At 49.5% G+C, this 22,442-nt stretch overlaps 2 protein-coding genes across 4 annotated transcripts; both read right to left on the bottom strand.

Annotated features, from left to right (window-relative positions):
* Positions 1 to 245: 245 nt before the first annotated feature.
* GSTT4 (glutathione S-transferase theta 4) lies at positions 246 to 12,073 on the bottom strand. Of its 3 annotated transcripts, none has more exons than XM_055704754.1 (6): positions 11,385 to 12,073; positions 11,187 to 11,243; positions 7,183 to 7,270; positions 5,946 to 6,096; positions 3,546 to 3,722; positions 246 to 2,524 (listed from the first exon to the last, which is right to left on the bottom strand). In XM_055704754.1, the coding sequence occupies exons 1-6, from the start codon at positions 11,878 to 11,880 to the stop codon at positions 2,324 to 2,326; spliced, it is 1,170 nt and encodes a 389-aa protein (XP_055560729.1). In that variant the 5' UTR covers positions 11,881 to 12,073; the 3' UTR covers positions 246 to 2,323. The 3 variants fall into 3 exon arrangements, with proteins under 3 accessions (XP_055560729.1, XP_055560723.1, XP_055560739.1); XM_055704748.1 differs by having other exon boundaries at positions 11,369 to 11,542; XM_055704764.1 differs by lacking the exon at positions 11,187 to 11,243 and having other exon boundaries at positions 11,369 to 11,542.
* A 1,039-nt stretch (positions 12,074 to 13,112) lies between these two features.
* On the bottom strand, positions 13,113 to 21,811 carry GSTT2B (glutathione S-transferase theta 2B). The gene is made up of 5 exons (XM_055704774.1): positions 21,652 to 21,811; positions 18,807 to 18,894; positions 17,947 to 18,097; positions 17,223 to 17,399; positions 13,113 to 16,664 (listed from the first exon to the last, which is right to left on the bottom strand). The coding sequence occupies exons 1-5, from the start codon at positions 21,767 to 21,769 to the stop codon at positions 16,458 to 16,460; spliced, it is 741 nt and encodes a 246-aa protein (XP_055560749.1). The 5' UTR covers positions 21,770 to 21,811; the 3' UTR covers positions 13,113 to 16,457.
* Positions 21,812 to 22,442: the final 631 nt, after the last annotated feature.

The following is a 22,442-nucleotide window of genomic DNA, read 5'->3' as shown; positions in this document are numbered from 1 at the left end:
AGACAGCTTGCAAGCACCAGGTGCAAGCCCACCACTGCCTGATTCCTGGGAGCTGTTGCTTCCAGGTAAGATGCCATTTAGGATCCATTTTTCTATTTCTCTCCCATTACTTCAAACACTAAAGAACTCTTCCAATTCCAAGGCCAAAAAAACTTCACATGGCAAGAAACCAACATATCAGAAGGCCTCCAAAGGGAAAAGAGAAGATTAAAGTATCAGATGTCAGCAATTACAACAGGACAAGGGACCGTCACAAACATTTTTAATGATATGCATTGTCCTTCGCTCTTGATGGTTCACCATGTGAATGGCAGATTGTTCCAAGGCCTCACAAACTGAAGACATTTGGTTTATTGTTTCTGTCTTGGAGCAGGCGATTAAAATGCATGTAGGGGAATGAACATAGAACCAAGACAGAACAGCACAGCAGCAAGTAGTCTCAAACATGCTTAGCCTTTGGAAAATCATGGTAGCTTTTTCCTTCCTGCAGACATGTGCATGTGTCATCATCCACTAAGCAATTCCACTCTCAAAAATTATTTATAAAATCAATGACTTCCCACTTAAAATTTAACTCAATTGTAGACAATATTTTGTGAATAAAACATCAATAAAAACGTATTATTCAGCTAATGTCTGGGAAGAAAAGAAAAAAAGGGTGGGAATAAACATGTGCCTGTTTCTAGTAGTTTGGTTCATTAAAAGAAAGGGTCTTCAGTCAGGTCTCTTGTCTCTACAGAGAACATAATCACAAAACAAAATTTCCTGCTAGTGCAAGCTGAAGTATATAATGTCCTCCTTCCAGACAGGGAATTTCAAGATCTCCATAAGCTCTGGACTACATCAGTAGTATCTAGAACTGAAACCTTAGTGAAAAACATCACCAGAACAAATCAGGTTTTATAGAACCCACCAGCAGACACATCACTAGCCAAGACATAGTAGCACTGGAAAGAAAAGAAACGATTTGATTACCAAGAGAAGCAATTCCTGAATTATTTACTTGTTTTTTCATATTCTTACAGACAGAGTTCTTAGGCCAGGATTTTAGGGAAAGGTTCAAGGGCAACAACTACTTAGGAATGGAAATATGCAGATATATAGTCCACCAGTTTCTGCATCCTTTATAATTTGCTGTTTTCAACCTCGTAAATTGTGCTGCAATACAAAAGGGTTTTGTATTTGAGCTACAGCTAACCAAAAATAAACACAGCCAAGAAAAAGAGCCCAAAAGCTCCAAAACAACTCTCTGCCCTTTTATTGTGATGCATATGTTGCTCAATGCCACAAAATCTCTCTTATTACTTCAGCTGCACAGGGTGACTGACTTTGTGAACTTCCATCCAAAACAGTCTCAGAAGAGCATGTCTTGATTTATTATCCCTCTGCATTTTCTAGGAGAAATGTGGATTGCTATTACAGTATTACTGCAGAAAAAAAAAATCTGATTGCTGTTACATTCTCTTTCAAGAAATCACTGTGAATGCATTCTTTCAGTGTATTCCCTATATAATATGCATAGAGTATTCTAGGTAGGCAATTATTTGGAGGCTGTGGCATCATCAGCTTTCTGAAGTGGCTTGGTCTTTACTGCACAAATCATTAGAAAAAACCCTGCCAAATGTGTACCGGCAGATTAAGCACCAACAAACCCCAGGCTTTCAGAAATCAAAAGTAGTGGTTAAACCAAGAATTACAAAGATTCACAGTTGTAAATGAATATGAAGAAACTTCCCCACAGGAACCTAAAGGCAAACGTAAGTGTGGAATGTACATGGACAGCCAAGCAAGATGTCTCAGCAATAAGAAACTTAAAAAAAAAGTATTTTTTCACTTTTGTGACTGCCTGTAGTTTTGTGCTGTACTTGTCTGTGCAGATAAGCTGGGAAGGTGAGGATCAGGCATGCTTCGCAGTGCTTGCCACTTGAGAAGGACCTGCAAATGTTAAAACACATGAAACCCATGATCCTCATCCTATACGGTTCTCTAATGTTACCAGTTTGTAGACTGGTTCAAATTTTGTCAGGAAATACTGTTCACATCTCTACCATCTCTGAGAAGACTGACACTGAAATAAAACCCAGATGCACATGTTAAGAAACCTGTAGGGCCTCAGCCTTCTGTATAAATTTAATGGTTCAAGTCTTGAACCTTCCCCAGCTTCCACCCCCAAAGACGCAGAAAAGGCCTGGCAGGGGAGGAAACACTCTGCAATTTCTGTGTTAGAATTACAGTGCTCTTTCCAGTAACATGTAGAACTGGAGGTCAGAGAAAGAAAAAAAAAACCAAAACCAAAGGGCAAGAAAAATCAAGGTAGGTTAATTCATTTCAACATCTTCATCAACACAGGTGCCAGATGCTCTTTCAGCTGTGGATCAATTTGAATGTTGCTGACTTCTTTGATATTGAGGATCATCTCATGGGCTTGGAAGAAAAGCTCTTTCCCCACAGCATCCTCCACCCGCCTGCGCCACTCCATCAGCCTAGGTCGGTCTTCAAAGACATCGCAACCAACTCCAACAGGCTGTAGAAAGGGGGAAAGGGCAACAGTAAGGCATTGGACAGTCACTTCTTCACCAAGACAACAGGCACCAACAGTGTACCTGCAGGTACAGGTCGAGGAAAAAAATGCAGAAGAGCTCACAGAGGAGCACTGGGAAGAAGGGAGATCTCCTCTGGTCGGGTGTATCTATCTGGGGACACAGAAGCTAGCCTATATTTTAAGGAGCATTTACAAGTCAATTCCTGAGTGCCAGCACAGCTGTTAGGAGCAGCAGAGATGACTACCGCTTATCATGAGCGACGGAGACACAGTGGGCTGACAGTTCCGGGGACAACTGCACAGTTCACAGTACAGACTGCTGTATTACACAGCAAAACCGCAGCACAAAACACTAAGTGTTTAAATGAACTGGCATCTTAGCTGATATAATTTACCCCCCTTCTACTTTCTGCCTGTGACACTCTCTGCAACACAATGCTCTAGGGAAGCAGCACTGCTATTTTTCAGTCTCTGGAATACAGAACTGGGAGAAAGAACCACTTCTGGGCTGCAGGATCAGGCCCTGATGGTCTGGCAGAGAACAACCAGTTTGTAACAGACTTCAATTTGATCGCCTCTTTCCAAGACTCAGTCTTGCATCTTCCAGACATGGCATGGGCAAGTACCATCTGAAGACGAGTATGCTCATATGATAAAAATATTCCTATACAATTTCTTATTTCACCAGACCTGTCTGCTTTTGCTTCTCATTTTTGTATATTACCTCCTTCTCTGGAGGTTAAAAATAAAATCATGATAAAGGATGAAGGAGAAGTACTGTCAGAGAAGAGGAACAAAAGAGATCTGTTGCAGACAGCTTTTTTTTTTTGTAAACTGGTTTTCTGAACCCACTCTCATATTCTCATTGTCTTAGGCCAGTGCTGTTGAGATATGCCCTCACTCCTCCTTCCAGTGAAGTGTTACCACATGCCGCACCGCTCCCTGCCCAGCAGCATCTATTTTCCCTTGTGCTGAGTCTTCCTTACCACACTCCAGCACTCACTTGCATCAGCTCCACAATGGCCACAAGATCTGCCAGGGAGATCTCACTCCCGATGATAAAAGCCTTGTCCTGCAGAAACCTCTCCTCAAATTGCTTTAGGGAAGTGGACAGCCCCTCCATAACCTCCTGGAGCTTCTCGGAGGGCAGTGGCTGCCCTGTGAAGAGAGGAATCAGCACCTGTGGAGAGAAGGGACTTAACAGTACAGCTGGCTGTCTCCTCATGGATCTGGTGGTAGTCATTTAAGTTACACCCCACAACCTACTCATGATCATCAGTGATCCTGCAGCAAAGCCACAGGAGGGCACGATGCTAGAGCTTCCTGGGCTGCTGCAGTTCCAAGCAGCTCGTGGACACAGAGCACACAAGCAGTCCTAAGTGGCTGATGTGCTGTGACAGCAACCTCCAGGTAATGGGCAGCAATGTGTGGGACCAAGTCAAGGACTCATCTTGTTTTGTGCCTGGCAGTTGCGCCCTCCCACTCCACCTTGGTGTGTTCTGAAAGAAGAATGGGCAACAGCTCCAGGGAAGACAAATCTCTGCCACAGTCATCCCTGCTATATCCTCCATTTCAACAGCCTGCCAGGATGGGTCAGCAGGCTGCCTGCCCACCACCCACCCCTGCCGTCCACCCTATTGTGTGACCGGGTGCTGGAGGCCTGCAGGCAGCTGCCTGTCCTGCGGGGTGACAGAAAGAAGGGCATGGTGGTGGCTGTGGCAGGGAGAGTAGGAGGGACTGGAATGCATCAACACTGGCTGGAGAGGCAGGAAATTTTTTCCTCTGTGTGACAGCAGCCAGTGAGGCTGGGAGTGGGTAAGCACCATTTTTATACCATCCTTTCTGTGGCCTCCCAAGTATCATTCATTAAACCACTAGAAATTTTTCCACAGCAATCATGTAAGTGCGGTCCTTGTCTCCATGGACTTGCTGGCACAAGGGGTAGTTGCCTTTCTGTGAGATTTTTCAGCATTCAGAGGTGTGTGCACTGTCAGAGCCCACAGTGTTTCACAACTACGCAGCCTCCACCCACCACAGCTAAATAAATATAGTTTATTTAGAGAAGCAAAATTAAAAATACACATTTCCATCGGTGGGAGTGGACTGAATTTCTACTTACTGCTAGTATATTCAACAATTCAAGCTGGGGTTGCTTAATCCAAGCCAGGATTTTTTCCAAATGCATGTGAAATCTATTTCATCAGAAAATCATGGCCAGTTCTCTTCCTAAGTGGTTCCAGTTATGCATGATAGGATCTCCAGCTGGAGTTGATGTTTCAATAGCATCTTCTTCCTTTCCTGTATCTCAGGGCAGCCTGTCTTCTCCCACGTCTAGCTAATACGCCTTCTGTTATATGGTGGGTTTATGTTTCCCTATTTTCAATGATTCTGAGGACCTTTTCTGTATCTGGGTTATCTAATCATCAGCAGCAATTAGTTGGATTTCTTTCCCTTGGAGCACTGCAGTAACAGCCTGCAGAGACTGGAAAGAACTGCTGCTTGTATGAATCTGACTCATATTTGAATCGCTTCTCTGTGCTCTCCAGCCAAAAATTCAAATGTCAATAAATCAAAAAGCTAAATGAGTCTTGATATGCTTTGCTAGGCACAAATAAAAGCAAACTTTACCCAGGAAGAGTGAAGCTCTTACCTGTTTACTGGCAACTCTGATTTAATCTGAAATTCCATACCACAGCTGTACCTGCAAGGCTGTATCTGCACCTGGGTCGCTTCAAGGATAGTTGCATTAAGCGTCTCGTGAATTGGCTGGAAATAGGTGTCCAGCAAAATCATCTGATACTGAATGATCTTCTGCCTCAGGGTGATTCTGTTAATTTTGCCTAAATGTAAACTGTTCTGACCACACTGAATAAAGAAATTCTGCCATTCTGTCTGTGTCTCTATTCCATTCCCAAGCCCATTTCAGAGAAGCACCCAAGTGTGCTGGAAGCAGAATGCTCCTTCTGGATTTCCACCCTGATGGGGCTGCAGGGAATTGTGAAGTATGCAAGCCTTTCTGCTTCCAGCAACAAAGCACATGCTCACCAAGGCAGCAAAACCTACGTGCAAACTCTGCACAGCTGTGCAGTGAGGGGCAGGCCCTCGGAGGCAATATCCAATCTGTTATATATTCATTCACCCATCCAGACAATGGAAGTCTGTTGGGCTTTGAGACCTTCCAAACCAGACCTACTTCAAGGGAAAAAACCAAAATGACCAAAGCTGCTTTTGCCAGATCCTGATGTTGAGCAATTAGGAACACTCTGACAGCTCCTTTCAGCTAGGAATGGCCTAAGTTTGTTATTCCAGCATGACAAACTCTCCAAATTGGCGCTGTTCAAATGCTCAGTATTCTGCTGAGAAAACATCACTCTACTTGCATTTTAGTATTCGGTCTCCTTACCTTGATCCACATGGTCTTAGGAGCATTAGCCCGGATGTTAGCGTGATGCCACGAGAGGTATTCATCTACCTGGGCCCGTTTTTGTATGTCTGATGGGTACCAGTGGTCAGGAGTGTTGTACTTTCGACTCAAATACAGAAGAATGGCAGTGCTGCTCAGATATTAAGAAGAGATAAGAAAGGGGTCAGGGATTCATGATGCAGAATGCTGTCACCTAAGCTCCCTCTCCTGCCCCTTCTGAACCTGCTGCTTCCACTAAAAAGCATTCAGATTGGGACTTCTGATGGAGTCTAGGCATCTGATTCATGTCGACACCAGAGACAGCACTTAATCACCTTAGTTCCCATGAAAATGTTAACCTGCTGGAGAATCATGGCACTGTTCTGTGGTGCAGAGGACTGCTGGACAGTACTGGGGTAAACAAACCATAAACTTCCATAATCATCTATCAGCAATGTTAAACCCTCCTGTTCCTCAACTGTTATGACCCATCTCTCTGAGAGCTGCGCGTGTTTATGTGCTTGTGGACTAAACGAAACTCTCTGATGGTTTATGTTGCTTTTTCATCAGATCTGTCCCTAGCCAGCAGCTTCCACTGAAGTTAGTGGAAGTCGCAGCAAGGACAGCCTACAGAATCTTTCTGTGTTTGTCCAGATGTTTATACTTCCACCAACTGGCCAGAGAAGTCAGATGGAAAAATATCTTAGTCATCTGCAGCAATATGTAAGCTGCTACTCCAAAAAGAGATGCCACAGAAAATCCTGTGCTGACAAAATGGAAGAAAATGCAGACCCTTCTAAAATGCTGATACTACTATAGTTCAATTATTTCAGTATTATGGCACCATTAATCAGTCTCCATATTAATCTTACAATGTCAAACCTAAATTTTATCTCTGTAAGTGTTCACTTGGCCTTTATGACTAAATCAGATAAATAGAAATTTTTTCCTAGGGTAAAAGGGATTTTTTATAAGCTTTAAGCATTTCCCAGAAATGTTTATAAATCCATTTTGAGGTAAGTGAATTCAGGGTAAGATCAAGAAGTTAAGTCAGCTCATTTATCATTCTGAAAGGTAATTCAAACAGAAAATAGAAACAAAACAAATGCAGTTTCATTATTAAAAATAACCAACATGTTCAGAAATTCCATGATTCTGAATCATTCAGCGGGAATGACGTCTCCCAGTGCTGCACAGATTGCTGGTACCCAAGAAAGTCTGAGGACTGAGTTCTTACCATTCTGCTAGCGTGAAGTCTCCATCCTTTAGCGCTGGTACTTTCTTCAAGAGGTTGACTTTGCCAGCTCCCTCACTATTTGATGGCCCTAAGAACACGAACAGACAAGTCAGAGGTTAGAAGTGTATCTGCTGGTGAGTGATAAAATTAAATACCTGTAGCCAATGGGACAGTCCCAGGTTTTCCCTACGTGGTCGTACTTCACAATTAAAAGGTAATGAAATGGAAGAGTCAGTGTAAAAGCTATCTGCAGGGGGGCAGCTGGCTCCGGCCAGGCACATAGCATGAAGCAGTTCACATTTTTATATAGGAATTCTCTTGCTTGACTCAGGTACCAGCAATACTTGCAAAACTGACTGAAAAAAAATCACTCCCAGAGAGGCATTTAGAGACCACAGTGAGGGTACTGGTATCGAAAACACTATTGCAGGCAACCAGAAACAGCTGACTTGAGAACACCCTGTCCTACAGCTTTAGAGACAGGGTAGGGGAAAAGACAGAAGTTAGAATGAAGACAACTGAGCACCTACAAAATACTTAATATTTGCCAAGGAAGCGGGGTCTGGAAAAGTTTAGTTTGCATGCAGAGACCGTCCCAACAAGGGCAGATGGTCACTACTCCTGCTCTTGTTCCCACAGGCAACACCAAAAAAAATATTACTTTTCCTGCAGTTTGTAAGTGCGGCTGAGACTAGCTAGGATGGATTCATGATGGAAAGCAACTGAAAAGCCTTGTGCCCACCGAGATCACTGCAGCCGCTAATTAATCAAAGACAACCCAGCTGGGTTATAGACACAGGGAGCAAAACCTCTTTCCTGTTTGTCTGTCTCTGAAGAGCAGAGGGAATTGAGCATTTACAAATAAAGTAAATGTTGTCAACAGAGCTGATTCCTCGGCAGACATGCAACTGAGGACGTTTCCTGCGTTTTTGCTGGGATGGGAAAAACACGAATGCCAGCAATGCAACAGTAGGGGCATGAAATAATTCACTCTGCTACAGTGGATACTCCCTAGGGGCAGGGGAGCTCAAACACCTCAACCCTGCATTACTCCTGGCTCTGTACGTCGACCTACCTCTGTCAGGAGGTAGACACCATCCCATAAAAGTTTAAACTCCACAGTTCCTTGGAGTTTGGAGGCGTTAACAGCTGACTATCTAATCAGGTTTTCAGTTTGCCTGCTGGCACTGGACTTGCCAATCAGCCGTTAAGTGCCAGGGAATTGTACAAAAGTCCAGGAACACATATAAGAAAAGGTGTGAGGAGTTTCCTTTGCTTAACTGCTCTCTAGAGGAGATGGGACATCTAGGGCACAAATCCTGATCAAATCAGCATGACCAGCAGGTGGTCTTATACAAAAATCCCTTTGTTTTTGTTTTTGTTTTTTTTTTTAAAAAACGGCCATTAGCTAAGACACGTTGTATCAACATACCCAAGAACTATCTGCCCTCATTTAGGAGGCAGCAGCAGCATCTGCTTTACTGCACAAACGTGCAGCAGGAAATAGTCTCCAAGAAATAAAACCAGCCTTTGGACTATCTTTAGACTAGTTTATTTGCAGTTGGCTTTGGGAGGGGGTGGGAGAAAGAAAGGTGGCTGCATTACAAATTACAGGCTGCTTCCTAATATTGATTTCACATAATGAGGCAAATCAAGTAGAGCAAACATTACCACCCTGTTCTCCTTCCTAGCTGACTAGCCTCTACCTTTATTTATAAGAAATGCTTTTTTAAATTCCTGTGTTAAGTAGCTTCCATGGAGACTAAGGTTCACATCCATCTGCTGCCTGAAGGGACTCAAAGCCATGCCTTCCATCTCACTGGGAAATGTCTCTGGCTACCTGCAGTGATGGTGGCCTCCAGCTTAGCTGGGTAAGAGATTCCATGCGCACAGCAGAACCAGGCAGCACTGTCAGGAGAGGTAGGAAGAAAGGGCTCCTTAAGAATAAGAGCCAGATGGAAAGTTCAAGTTAAGCCTAATAACTGAGAAACTTGAATACATATTAAAAAAATCCCCCAAAATCAAGCCAGCAGGCAAAGTACAAGGACAAAGTGGCTTACACCCATGATTTTTATCCTAAAAACAGTGAGGCAAGTTTGTGCAAATCTACTGCCATGCAAGGAGTTGCTCCAGGAAGGTTCTTGGTCCTGTGATTTTAGAAGGGCTCCAAAGGCCAGTGGTCATCACACCCCCAGCTCTGGTGAGATCCGCAGAGTTCTGGCGGTCCTTTGAAGCATGCAGCAGAAAGTCATTATGCTTACATATGCTTACATAAAGCAAGTCATTAATGCTTACAGCTAATGAGCATCCAATTCTCAGACCTAGCTGTTTGGTTGTCCTGCTGTCTGTGTTTATTACTCAAGGTAGTGGGCAACTAAAGAAACAACAACATGAGAAGTAAGCAGTGGGTGAGGGCAGCTTGAATCGGATTGCAGCCTGCTTTTGCTGTGCAGCAGCCCTAGCAGGAATACTGAACATTAGTCCCCCTGATAGGGCTAACGTCATTACAGCAGGTTGGGCGGTGGGTCAGTGTCTGTTACACAGACTGCCCAGCAGTGCAGCCCAGAGATGCACCTTATTTGCCTCGGCTTGTACTGGGCCTTTGCACACAGACATGAAAGACCTGTCCAAGACCCTGCAACTGAGCTGCAAACTGATAAAAGCCTTCCTATGAACACCAGCTCCAGGTTGCTTCACAGGGACTGAAAGCTTATTGTATTAAAAGAGAGACGAATATTTGTATATGCCCTTTTGCAGAGTTTAAACTTGTGCCTCTTTCCCATCAAGCAGAGCCAACCTTTTTGTTTAGTGGTATTAGGTGGCCCATCTTTACCATTCCTATGATGCTGACTTGACTTACGGTGCTGTTTAACATCAGTTGCATCTGGTGTAATTTGTTCTTGATGTCCCCCAAGGATATATATACACACGCCATGTGCATTGCTGGGCTTTGAGGAGTAACTTTAACTAGCAGAGTACATGCCGTCAAAAAGTGGACCAGGCTGCACACAGCAGGAACTCTTAAACATAAGCCATAGTGTAGGAAAGATTTTCTGGTGGGTAAAAAGAGCAGTGGACAAGATTTTACAGAAGTAGGAAGGAAAAAAAAAAAAAAAAATCAGCCTATTTGCCAATCATGTCCCTGCCTAATCACCTCTTCAGCTGAGGATTTCCAAGTACTATGCTTTGCCTTAGGCCAAAAAACCCTCCAGTTTACTAGGAAAATGCAGTATGGAAATGGACGATAGTCATACAGCTGGACAAGTCTGAACAGCTGAGTGTTCCTGCTACACACACCGTTCCCTGCGTGCTCCTCGGCTGTCACTGTGACTAATTTTCTAGAAATGGCTGGAAGAACATTCCTTGGGGATCCACAAAAATAGCCGCAGCACAGCTACCAGGCCTCTCCGGGACTCAGAGCTGCCTACTCGGCCCGTTGTACCCAGGCCCCTGAGCACAGCATGGGCGCAAAGCCACCGAGGTCCCCAGGGGGCTGCCAGCCGCCCCGCTGCCAGATGCCAGCCTGGGTGGGCCTGACCCGCCTCACGCCCCCCGGGCAGGACGGGCCCCGTCCGGAGCGCCCACCGGGGCGAGGCCGCGGCCCAGCACCGCTGCGTGCCTCTGGCCAACGGGCGCTACTGTCCCGCTTCCAGCAGCGCCGGCGGTTCGCGGCCTCCCGGGCTTCAAGCGTCTCCCCCGGGCGAGGCGCGGGCCCCCCGCATCGCCACTGACCTGGAGCGGGCGGGACGGGACGGAGCCTCCCGGTGGAGCAGCCCCGCCGGCTCCGCAGCTCGCCCGTTCCCGGGGGCTGGAGGCGCGACGGCCCGGCAGCGGGACGCGCTCCGGCGCGAGGAGGCGGCGGGGCCCCCGGGCGCCGTGAGGGCGAGTCCCGCGGCGGGCGGCGCGGCCCGGCACCGGAGCGGCCGCCGCTTCTGGGGCCCAGCGCGGCCCGTCCCGGCTCTGCTCGCCCCGACGGGAGGCGCCGTGCTCCTCGCCCCCCTCACCTGCGCGGGGCTGCTCCGCGCCGCTCCCCGCCGCCGGCTTCTTCCCCAGCACCGAGTCTGCCAAGAGCCAAGAGAGGGGCGCTGAGCCCGCGGGCTGCGGCCCGCCCCGGCCCCGCCGCCCGCCGCCCCCCGCCGCCCCGCGGGGCAGCGCAGCGGCGGGCGGGCGGCCGTGCCCGTCCCACCTTTGAAGAGCTCCACCTGCTTGAACTCGAAGGGGATGTTGTTGCTGCGGGCGAAGATGTAGATGGAGCGGCAGGGCTGCGAGAGCAGGTCCAGGTACAGCTCCAGCCCCATGCTGCTGCGGCCCGGCCCGCGGGGAGCCCGCCTGCCGCCGCTCTGCCGGGGCCGCCCCGCTGGGCCGGCGGGGGCCGAGCCGTGCGCGGCCGGGAGGTGCCCGCCCCCGGGCTGTGCCGGGCGGGGGGGCAGGCGGGGGCCGCGGGGCAGGGCCGGCAGCGCCCGGGGGACGAGGACGGGAGGGGGCCGACGGGCCCCGGGGGAGCCTGCCCGGCGGGGAGGGGGCACGGGGCTCCGGGCCGGGCGGGGGCCGGCGCGGTGCCCGTGGGCCCGCTCCAGGGAGGCAGGTCCCGTTGTAGCTCCCGTGGGAGCTGCCAGCCCCCAAAGGCAGGGCGGTGCGGAGCACTGGGGGCCGGCGCTGCCCCGGGACAGGGCCGCAGGGGTGTATCCGCGCTGCCATCGGGGCTCCCGGCCGCAGCGCCGAGCCCCCGCTGCCTCTCGGTGGGCTGCAGTTCCGAAGAAAATCTTGGTCACCTATTCCCTGCCCGGCGCTGCCAGGTGACGCCTGAAGGGCAGCGAAGGTGGATGGCTTCCCTGGGGCATTCCCTCTGCGGACACACAGTGAGGTGCCTTTCTTCTCTCCCTGGTATTTGTCATTTCAGATTTCCACGCAAGCAGAGAATTAAAGAAGCTCGGACTGAATTCAAGCCCCTGCAGGGAGCCCGCAGCATTCCACAGCTGTGTGGTTTCGGGAGGGCAATGTGCTGCCTGACTACAGGGACGTCTGGGACTCTGGGAGATACAGCCGCTGGACCACTCCGAGCAAAGTCACCCCCAGTCAAACCCACCTCGGCTCAGCTGACACCTTTTTATCAGTGCTGTGCCAGAGAGCCTGCGTGTCACGTACAAATCCTTGGAAAGAGCCACAGGAACCTCAGGGAGAGGGGACTGGAAGATCACTTGCTCCTTTAGCTTGGATACTGAGCTGGGAGCTCACTGACAGGATAAATTACAAGCTGAAACACTTTCAGGTGCTTCCCTTTATGCCACTTTGCCGAGACTTCAGCACTGAAAACGCCTTGGGAATGGGGCTCACAGTTTAGACTGTTGAGCCTGTCAGTCTGGTGGACAAGCTGCATCTCAATGTGAAGTACAGGCTCTCCTGAACCACATGCCTGTTTTCAGTCATGTTTCAGATTTAGAGCTGCACAATAAAGGTTTTCCAGTTTCCTGGCCAGATAGGGAGAGGGGCTGTGCACACCTGTCAGTTCCCCTGCAGTGCCGTTTACACTGCAGAGCACCCACACGCAGCACCAACATGCCAGAGATGAAGGCTTACCAAGTATTGTGGCAGGTGCTTGAGTTCATGTCAAATTCCTTCAATGCAAAGAAGTCTTAAATGTTGAGGGAGTGGGGAAAAGGAACATGAATGTGGTTTTACACCAGTAACAGTCCAAGAAGCTGTGCTTCCTTGAGTTTTTCTCCAGTTTGTTGGCTGCATGGCATAGCCCACACAACCAAAGAGAGATTTTTATCTAGTCCTGTTGTATGGCATTTGACAGCATTATTCCCGGCTCTAGGCTAGTGCTTCTAGCACTGCATTTTCGTCTGGCTCCATCACCTCAAAGGCCATTTTTCCTGCCTTTGCATTCTCTATCAGCATTTTGGAAACAGGAGCAAACACAGAAAAAATGCAGTAAGTTTTGCAGTTTATTTCTTATTTGTTTAGAAAAAGTCTCGGGATGTGTATCTGCTTTTTAAACATTCCTCCCATCCTCTGTATCCCAGCTTCAATTCTAGAAATCACAGGCTCTCACCAATTTCCAAACAGCCCCTGGCAAGAATTCAGGAAATTGAAGCAGAACAGCACAATAAACCCTCACTGGAGGTGTCACCCCTCTCCATATTCAGGTGAAAGGGGAGTGGGCACCGAACAGACCTTGCGCTGAGGCAGGCAAAACTCTTGCACAACCTGTTGGGTTTTGGTAGGCAGCTCTTGGGGCTGTCAGTCTAGGAGATGAAACCAGCCAAGATCAAATCAGAGAATCATTTAGGTTGGGAAAGACCCTTAAGATCATTGAGTCCAACCATTAACCCAGCACTGCCAAGCCCACCACTAAACCATGTCCTCAAGCGCCACATCTACATGTCTTTCAAATACCTCCAGGGATGGTGACTCAACTGCTTCCCTGGGCAGCCTGTTCCAGAGCTTGACATCCCTTTTGGTGAAGAATTTTTTCCTGATACTCAATGACATAAATTAACAAAGTGAGGGAGGTAGAGGGACAGCAAAAGGCAAGGTACAAGGACAACATGCCTTATCGCCACAATTTAGAGCAAAAAAACAAACAAGGCAGATTTATTTGTTGTACAACTGTGCCATTGAGGGAGTTACTCTGGGGAGGTGCTTTGTTCTGTATGCACAGAAGGACCCAAAATGCCACCGATCAGTGCACCCAGCTGCATTGGGAGGGTGAACCTATGGTTCCGATGGGTAGAGCAGACAGAGAAAACTATGGGAAAACCAATTTAAAATCTCTTCCTGTCACCACGACCATGCTGGAGTGAGGAGAGTACGTTTACCCTTTCTGACACCAGCAGCAGAAAAGCACCAGCCAAGGAGCTCTGAACATAGCCCCAACTTGTGTTTGAAGGCAGCCATCCTTGCAAGAGCACAGAAGGGGTGACGTTTAAGAAATTTGTGCCTTATTCAAACAAGCAGAAAACTGACTCAAGGCTGTCTTACACGGAGCTCTTGTGCTGCAAGTATCACAAACAAGAAAAAAAAAAGGACACTTTATTTGCTTTGGCTTATGCAATGGTTTTGCACACACAGCAGCCCTATCTTGAGATTCTGCAGGGAGATGGGTATCAAGAACGGCTCTGCTACCGAGTCCAGTTTGAAGTCTGTCAAAATTAGCACTTTCTAAATTAGGCTTCTGACTTTGATTATTTCTCTGCTCTGCTTCTATTTGAACAGAAGCTGTGTGAGGCATTTATTGTGCTGGTAGGAAATTTGCTCTCTACAAGAAAGGGAAAAGTTGGAGGTCAGGAATTCAAAAGTTAGGCAAAGTACCAAGATGCTGACAGGAGAGAGTGCAGTGAGGCCAGGCAGCTTTGGTAAGGTAGCGGAGAAGGACCTCTTTCATTCAGCTGTGTGCAGAAGCCCAGCTGGTGGCTGCGGTAAGCTGCAGGTTATAGAGGAAGGGAAGTGGTGGGCGGAATCATGTCAACAGGCCGTCTTCTTTAGGCTTAGCACTGCAGGCAAGCTGCTACGGCAGGGCAGCGGGGTAGTGCCAGCAGAGGTTGCTGCTCGGGCACCAACCATGCAAGCACTCTCAGGGTGAGAAGAAAGCTGCTGTCACCGACTTTGCCAACTGGAGGGCAATAGGCTCTCCTCGACAAACTTGCCAATAAAAAAATCAGGTAAGATGACAAATACCCTTGCCTGCGTCAGCACTGAAACTGAAAGACTTTTGGGGCAAATCTGCTTTTTCACCGCTGACATTGAGGATTTCCTGCAGGTTGGAAGAACGGAAAGTAGAAGGGACCGGCCTGCTTGGCTGCTTTAGCTCAGCCTGCAGGGACATGTGTCGCAAGCCATGGTTCACAGTGCCCTTTTGAACTAAAGGGCAAGTTTACTCAGGAAACAAACACAGAAGAGGCAGTTGGCTCACTCCCCCAAACCAGTAGGTCCAGTTGAAAGGCTCTGTGAGACTGGTTTGAGCAGCTACTTTCACCTTTTCTGAGCACTGTACTAACTTGGCTTGCACTAAGATGACTGACATCTCACACCGAGCATACTATGCAGCCACCTCTGTGGATGCCGTAACCAGCCAGCAGAGACAGACTTCCAGATACAACCAGAGCTTAACAAGGAAGGAAAAACCCAGTTCTGCAAACCGGAACCCTCCTCATGGCTCATACCTGGAAATGGAAGGTCACAGAGACAGGAGGACAGGAAGGGTACAAAGGGACACAGGAGGGAGGTGTGAAGGGTATAGCACAGGTGTGGAAGATGACTCTGCAGCTGCTTCCTTCCAAATCCTGATTACAAATCCAAACAGAGCTACCACATGCGGCAAATGTAACCATTAACTTCACTGGATAATCTGACGTGACAGAAGAGTAGTGGAACATTAACGATTTGGAGCATTACTCAGTCACATATACCGTGCACTCTGCTCCGGCTGGCCACTAACGCTGCACTCACCAGTGGAGAGAGCCCGGCTTAACTGGCTTCCCTGGAGCTGGCAAAGCCACTCTGGGGAAAGGACGGAGCACCGATATGGTTTGCAGCGGGGGACCCTATAGCCGGCAGCAGCTTTTCTCAACTGTGCAGCCTGTTCTTTGTGAAGCAAGGCACGGGTCTATGGTTGAGGATCTTTATTCAGAGGACTAATCCCGTCTTTCCCAGAAGGTGGAGGGCTCACCTGGGTACCTGCGCAGCCCCTCTGCCCCTAGGTGCTGTGTCCCTTTGCTACCACAGGTGAGGCAGCAGCCTCCAGTGGCCAGGTGCTCTAGGAACCCTGGCAGGGTCCCCACCAAGGGCAGGGTCCTGACCTGCCTCTTCACTAAAGAGCAAAAATTTTCCTACAGAGCGTGTTGCCAAGTGAAGCCCATTTGCTACAATGATTTTTCCTTGTTTCCGACAGATCTGTTCTGCCATACCCTCAGGAAACCTTTGCTCTTTCTATAGTGCTGCGACCTGTAAAACTCAAAAAGGGATGGAAAGGGCGGTTCTGACTGGCCCCAGTTCCCACATGGACGGAATCGCCTCTGTCCTCAAGCAGATCCAGTGGTGTTGGAGCACAAAAGAAAGCCTATACGTCTACAGCTTATATGCCTGTAGTGGATAAGAGGGGAAAGCAGCTCACTGCAGTCTAAGATGTAGTTTTCTTCCCTTCTAAGTTGCAGAAAGGCTGTGACTGAAGTGCATTTTGTGGAATGCTGTTTCTGTATGATTTTTAGAAGAAATGCTGAAATACTACAATAAGCCTGCACAAAATAATTGATTTTTACCTAGAGCATAACCCCCTAATTCTGGCTGGCCTGCTTTAGGAGCTGGTGCTTGAAATGCTCCAGCAGTTCAGGTGCAATCTTATCAGCGGTCAAGTTCTTGGCGTTCAAGATCCCTTCATGGGCTTCCTGGAAGAGCTGCTTCCCCACTGCTTCTTCCACCCGCCTGTACCACGCTGCTAACTTCGGCCTCTCCTCAAAGAGGTCGTAGCCAGCACCTACAGGCTGCAGAGAGAGAGCAAGAGAACCCAGGCGTGAGTCAAACAACACATTTACCAGGGATGGGACAAGAACGAAGCATAAATATGCTTTTGGCTCAAGGCAGCAGCCAGTCGTCACGTTAGGTGGAGTTCAGCTCTTGTTCTTGGCTCATAGGAAGCAAGTGGTGTCATCCACAGCAGCTGCTGTCCCCCGGGACGTGCAGCGAAAGAGCCCTGCCACAGCTGACCAAGAACTGCCTAATGAGGAACACAGAGCTCCATGCACATCAACACGTCTCTCCCAAATATCTGTACTTGCCCTGCCCGGTTTGTAATTTCTCTTCTTTTTCTGAGGAATTTTGTCCATACTTTACAGAGAGAACTGGTTTCATTAAAGTAGGTGTTCCCTGGCAAACTTAATTATGGTTCAAAAAGGAACAAGATCTAACTCCACTAAAGAGTTAACTGCAGAGAGAGACATCTGCCCTTGAGGAGGTGGTGGTGGTGCTGCAGCCACAGCTTGGCCTGGCCTGCCCACCACCCAGCTTCCATATCCAGTGGCATCGTTGGGGTTGATGCTCACCTGCATGAGCTCCACCAGTGCTACAAGGTCTGCCAGGGAGATCTCACTGCCTGCGATGAAGGGCTTGTCCTGCAAGAACTTCTCCTCAAACTGCTTCAGGACAACATTCAGCTCTTCAGTAACTGCTTCCAGTTTCTCTGGAGAAAGCGGCTGGCCTGTGAGCATAGGCAGCAGCACCTGGCAGGGAGGAGAAACACATCGCTTTTTACATGTTTTCCTCTAAACTTAGTCCACACCCTCTTGCTGCCACCTTCTGAGGACACCTCACCAGCCATGCTCGAGGAGAACTGGTACTGCTAACCTCCTTTGACGGAGTACCATTAATGTCAGCCATTGCTTCCTGCCTGTCCTTGCCTCCTCCCTAGAAAGTCTGAAATTTCAACCACGAGAGTCTCTTCTCAAAGGAAGGCTGCATCATCTGCAAGCAACTGCACTTTGTTTTCCAGGGAGAGGCTCGTTCTTTCCGTGAAGCTGGGCAGCAGGCAGCAGCCGTGTCTGGTGACAGCTGCTCACGCAGGGCGGGATGGCTCTGGACCTCACAGAGCTGTGGCTGCAGCATGAAGGATTCGGCCACTTCAGTTAGGCTCAGCTGAGTCAATTCCAGACCTAGTTTTGCTCCTGTCTGTCACCTGGCTTGTACATTTGCTCAGAAAGGCCCTGCACATGGGAGGGCTGTTGCACTCACATCTCTTTGCACTTGGTTTTTGGTATATAATGGTCTTACCTTTGTTAAGAACAGCTTGCTCCCCTTCCCACGAATGTTGACATGCTGCCATGACAGGTACTCATCAACCCTAGCCCTTTTCTGCAGGTCAGAAGGGTACCAGTGATCAGGAGTCTTGAATTTCCGCACCAGGTACAGGAGGATTGCAATGCTGCCCAGAGAGCAAGACAGGCTGGTAAGCTGATAATCTGAGATTAAAGCACTGTGTCCTTTCTTCTTTCCCCAGCTTTTGCACTGCTGGACCAGCAACAATACAGCCCTGGTCTGAGCCAGGCAGAAGCACAGGACACAACGGCCAGCAAGGCACAGCGTGAGATGTGAGATAGTTTGTGCTGGCTTGACCAGCTGCTCATGGACAGCAATTATATGATACATCAGCCCAGTGAGACAGATGTGGCCTGCTGGTACAGCTACTCCATCAATGTTTTTGAGCAAATATGAGCCACAGAATGAGTTTATACCAAATCTGAGCTTTGCATTGCCTGACCAGCCAGCAGCGGGTGCCTTATGCCGGGTTTACTGCACTGACCTCCAGCTGAAGGCAGGGAGCAGGAGGACACAGGGACAGGTATTTAAGCTCAGAAACACTGCCTTCATGCAAGCTAGCTCCGAGCAGCAGCTCACAGATTTTTCCACTATCAATGCTCTTCAAGCCACTTACATGAGAAAGCTTCTCTTGAAACACAGGTTTATTTCATGTTCAAGTGGAACAGATAGGAAGGAGGCAAACAACTGCCTGGACTGGAGTCACTGTCGGTCTCTACTGGGAGTCCCAGTAGAGACTGACAGTGCACTGGCAGAATCCAAGCATTAGGATAAACAATACTGCAAGTAGGGGTCTGAGCTTATTCGAGCCTCACCTCTCTGCTAAGGTGAAAGAACCATCCCTTAGAGCAGGCACCTTCATCAGGGCATTCACCTTCCGGAACTCCTCTGTCCTGTGCTGCCCTGGGGAGGGAAACGAGAAATTTTACCTGGCAAAGGATACTCAGGACCTGTCTGCAAACACCCAAGGGGTCTCTGGGGACCATCTGGCCTTGAGTTCCTGGCTTTGGTTGTGAAAATGTATTCTTGTTTAAGTTTATAAGCAGTCAAAAAGTGCCACAGGGTGAATAGGGAGTTTGCCCTATGATGTCAGCTTACTTGCTAATTGCCAACATACCAGAACCAAGGCTCCACAGAGGTCAGAATGGTTAAGAGTCCTTTCATACCAACAGTGCTTGTCAACTCAGGGCTCTATCAGTGCGAAGTTTGTGCCTGGAGGTACCAGTCCTGCACAAACCCAGAGTGAACACCAAGCACCTTGGAGGAAAGGGATCTCAGTATCAGAGATGTGAACCACAGAGTGAGAAAGCAGATGTTTTTTTTCTTTTTTTCTGGAAGGTAAGCCATGGGTACTTCATTACAGATCTATCAATCAGCTTGCTCTCTGCGTTTTGCATATCCTTTACCAGAGCATATATGAATTTGAGTTTGCTTTTAAGCTATCTTATAGGTCCCCCCTGAAAGGCAGGCAGTGAATCTGACAGGAGAAGGTGCTTTGTTCACCTGAGGTCTCAACGTGCTCCATTACATTTGAACCCAGTCCCAGAAACCTTGTTTTGTGTGACTCATTCGTGCCAGGCTTTCCCAGCCGCTGGCTGCAGTCACACCTATGTACCTCTGTATTCAGGCTTCTCCACCTCCTGCTATGTGAGTCACCTGGGAATCTCTGTGCCAGAGGAGGTGCTCTGGGAGGGGTTTTAGTTCTTCCAGTACTTGGCAAACCTGGTTTGTGACTATTTCCCTGTCAGCTGGCTCACGGCCTGTCTATCCCACTTCCTTTCAAAAAGATTGGGATTTCCTGCACGCAGTGTGCAGATTCCAGGTCCTCAGGTGTACCCGGAGCGTTGTGTAATTTCTATCCACTCTCACTCTTTCTCCCATTTCCTTGAGACCTACCCTGCTGGGGGGCCAAGAGCTTTCCTGGGGGAACACGTTTAACCCACAGGTTCAAACCTGAGTACACGTTCCCTTACCTGGTCCTCATGTACTGTGTGGTGATGGGTACCAGTGCAGCGAGGCCACCCAGACCACATCCTCGAGTGAGCGCTCATTCGGGGCTGGTACGCCCATACCCGTGTGCTGAGCAGCTGGATGCCAGGTTAAACTCAGCTGCAGATACCAGGAGTGCTTCCCCATGGCACGGGAGGTGTGCACGCTGCAGGAATGAGACGCACCTCAAGCATTCCTGTGAGCCAAATGACCCATCTTAAATCCTAGACCAAGATCAAGCACTGATCCCTCAGGGCATGGAGCACTGGGAAACTGATTTAATTCACTTTCCTTCTTCTCAGTTTCCCAATACATGCATTTCAGTTGTTCCATTCTCCTTGATGCTCTCATTGCTTGCCTGCCAGTCTCCTCTCCTTTGCACCAGTGTCTCCTCACAGCAATTTATTTAAGGGAAAAGAAAGGGAAGGATGTTAGATGAGCCTGCCCCCAGCTACAAACAATAGCAAAATTGTTTCTTATGAGCCAGTTCGGGGGAAAGCCATAGTAAGGTGCAATCAAGGCACAGGGTGTGCAGGGGAACACCCAGAGACTAAACCACAACACGCCTGAGGTTTCTTTGAGTCACAAGCTGGAGCCTCTTTTGTTCCTTTATCAATTTTAGCCCCAGAAGCCTTCTCATCTTTCATTGCTTTTAAGCATTACTTACAACAGCATTTTTATGCCCAAGACATTACCTTAATTTCAAATCCAGCAGAGCTCTGGGGAGGTTGAAGGTTAGCTTTTACCAGCTTCAGTTACAAAGAAAGAAGATACAGATCTTTGGGCATCCTTTAGTGAAAATACACTATACCTCTTGGGCAGGCTCCTACCGAGTAACAGTTGGTTTTAATAGAAACTAACCCACCTTTTCTTCTTCATTTTGCAGAGTTCAGCTCCCCGGTGGCTGTTATGTCTCACTCCACTGCCTTTGCTGTCTTTGCAAGTGTGTCCTCAACCCTCCCAACACCCCCCAGCCACAACCAGCTTGGCCTGGTGGAACCCCCCGTGGTGTGGTGGCTGTCCTGCCCTACCTGCACACGGGTGGACAGCAGTGCTCTCTGCATGAGAACCCTTCCCCAGGGGCTGTTGCTGCTATGAGGAGGAGGAAAGCTACCGCAGCCGCCGCCACTGCTTATCAGCGCGCGAAGTTTTCTAAGGAAGTTGAATTACAGAGCACGAAGCACACAGCTCGGCTGCCCTCGCCCAGATGTGAACGTCCCATCTGTGTCGCTTGTTGTTTGCCACCCGCATGGGGAATGGCCTCAGACCCCGCACACCCTTGGGTGCTGCTCTCAGCAGCGCGGGCCTTGCCTCCAAGAGCCATTTGCTGCCGGGGCGGGGCCAGTCTCAAAGACCCCGCACACCTTCGCGGAGTCGCGTTTGTCCCACAGGAGCGCAGGCACGAGGCCGCCACTTCACAACCCGGGTTTTTAGAAACTACGTCTTGGTTTTGCCTTGAGGCGGGAGCCCCCGCAGCCGGCGGGCCGCCCCCCCCAGCACCCCGCACTGACGGGCCGACTGAGCAACGCGCTCCCACCCGGGGCCAGGGGACACGGCCGGCCCAGCGGGGCGAGCAGCTGGGCATCCCGCTAGCCCGGGGGGCCACGGCAGGGCGGCCCAGGACCACCTCCCCCCCCCCCCAGCCCGCATCCCCCCCCCGGCCCCGCTCACCCTTCATCAGCTCCACCTGCTTGAACTCGAAGGGGATGTTGTTTCTGCGGGCGAAGATGTAGAGCGCCCGGCAGGGCTGCGAGAGCAGGTCCAGGTACAGCTCCAGCCCCATCCCCATCCCGCCGCCCGGCCCGGCCTGACTGCCCCGCTCTACCCAGCTCTGCCCGGCGAGGCGGAGCCGCCCGGGCCCTCCCGCGGGGGCGGAGCGCGCAGCCCCCGCCCGCCCCCCGCCCCACCGGCTGCGGCCCGGCGTGCGCCGGGGGCCCTGCTCCTGGGGGGGGGGGGGGGGGCACAGCGCTGCCCGGGGTGACGGCACCCCTCCGGGCGCGGTTCCAACCAGGTGCTGCCACCCCTAATTTGAACACGGGCTTGTCTTAATAACTGCCCTTAATTACCTAATGGTAAGGAAAGCCAAAGCCAGGAGTTCCTGGCTTTGCTCATGGCAGCTCACAGCTCCTGCATAAAAGAACTTTCCACTCACCGACACCCCGCACTATGCAAAAACTGCCTGGGAGCGAACGACAGCCACACGGTAGGAAGACACACTTCATTGCTATAAACCCACCCAACATTGCTCCTGCATTTACAAGATGCGACCACCGGTCCTGACAGCGACCCATCCAAGATTCCCAGCCCTTCATTTTAATGAATAATGTATTGCTAATGCTAGTCTGCATTTATTTTAGGAAAAAGCAAGCCACAGCAAGGGCTGTCCCTGCTGAAGGTCTTGGAAGGTAGCTGCAGGCTGCAGCTACATGGCAGCTCCAAACCTTCTGCCAGAGGCAGCTAAA

The sequence above is a fragment of the Falco cherrug genome, chromosome 1, assembly GCF_023634085.1.
Source record: "Falco cherrug isolate bFalChe1 chromosome 1, bFalChe1.pri, whole genome shotgun sequence".
Taxonomy (NCBI): domain Eukaryota; kingdom Metazoa; phylum Chordata; class Aves; order Falconiformes; family Falconidae; genus Falco; species Falco cherrug.
This window is presented reverse-complemented; position numbering and strand designations above follow the sequence as displayed.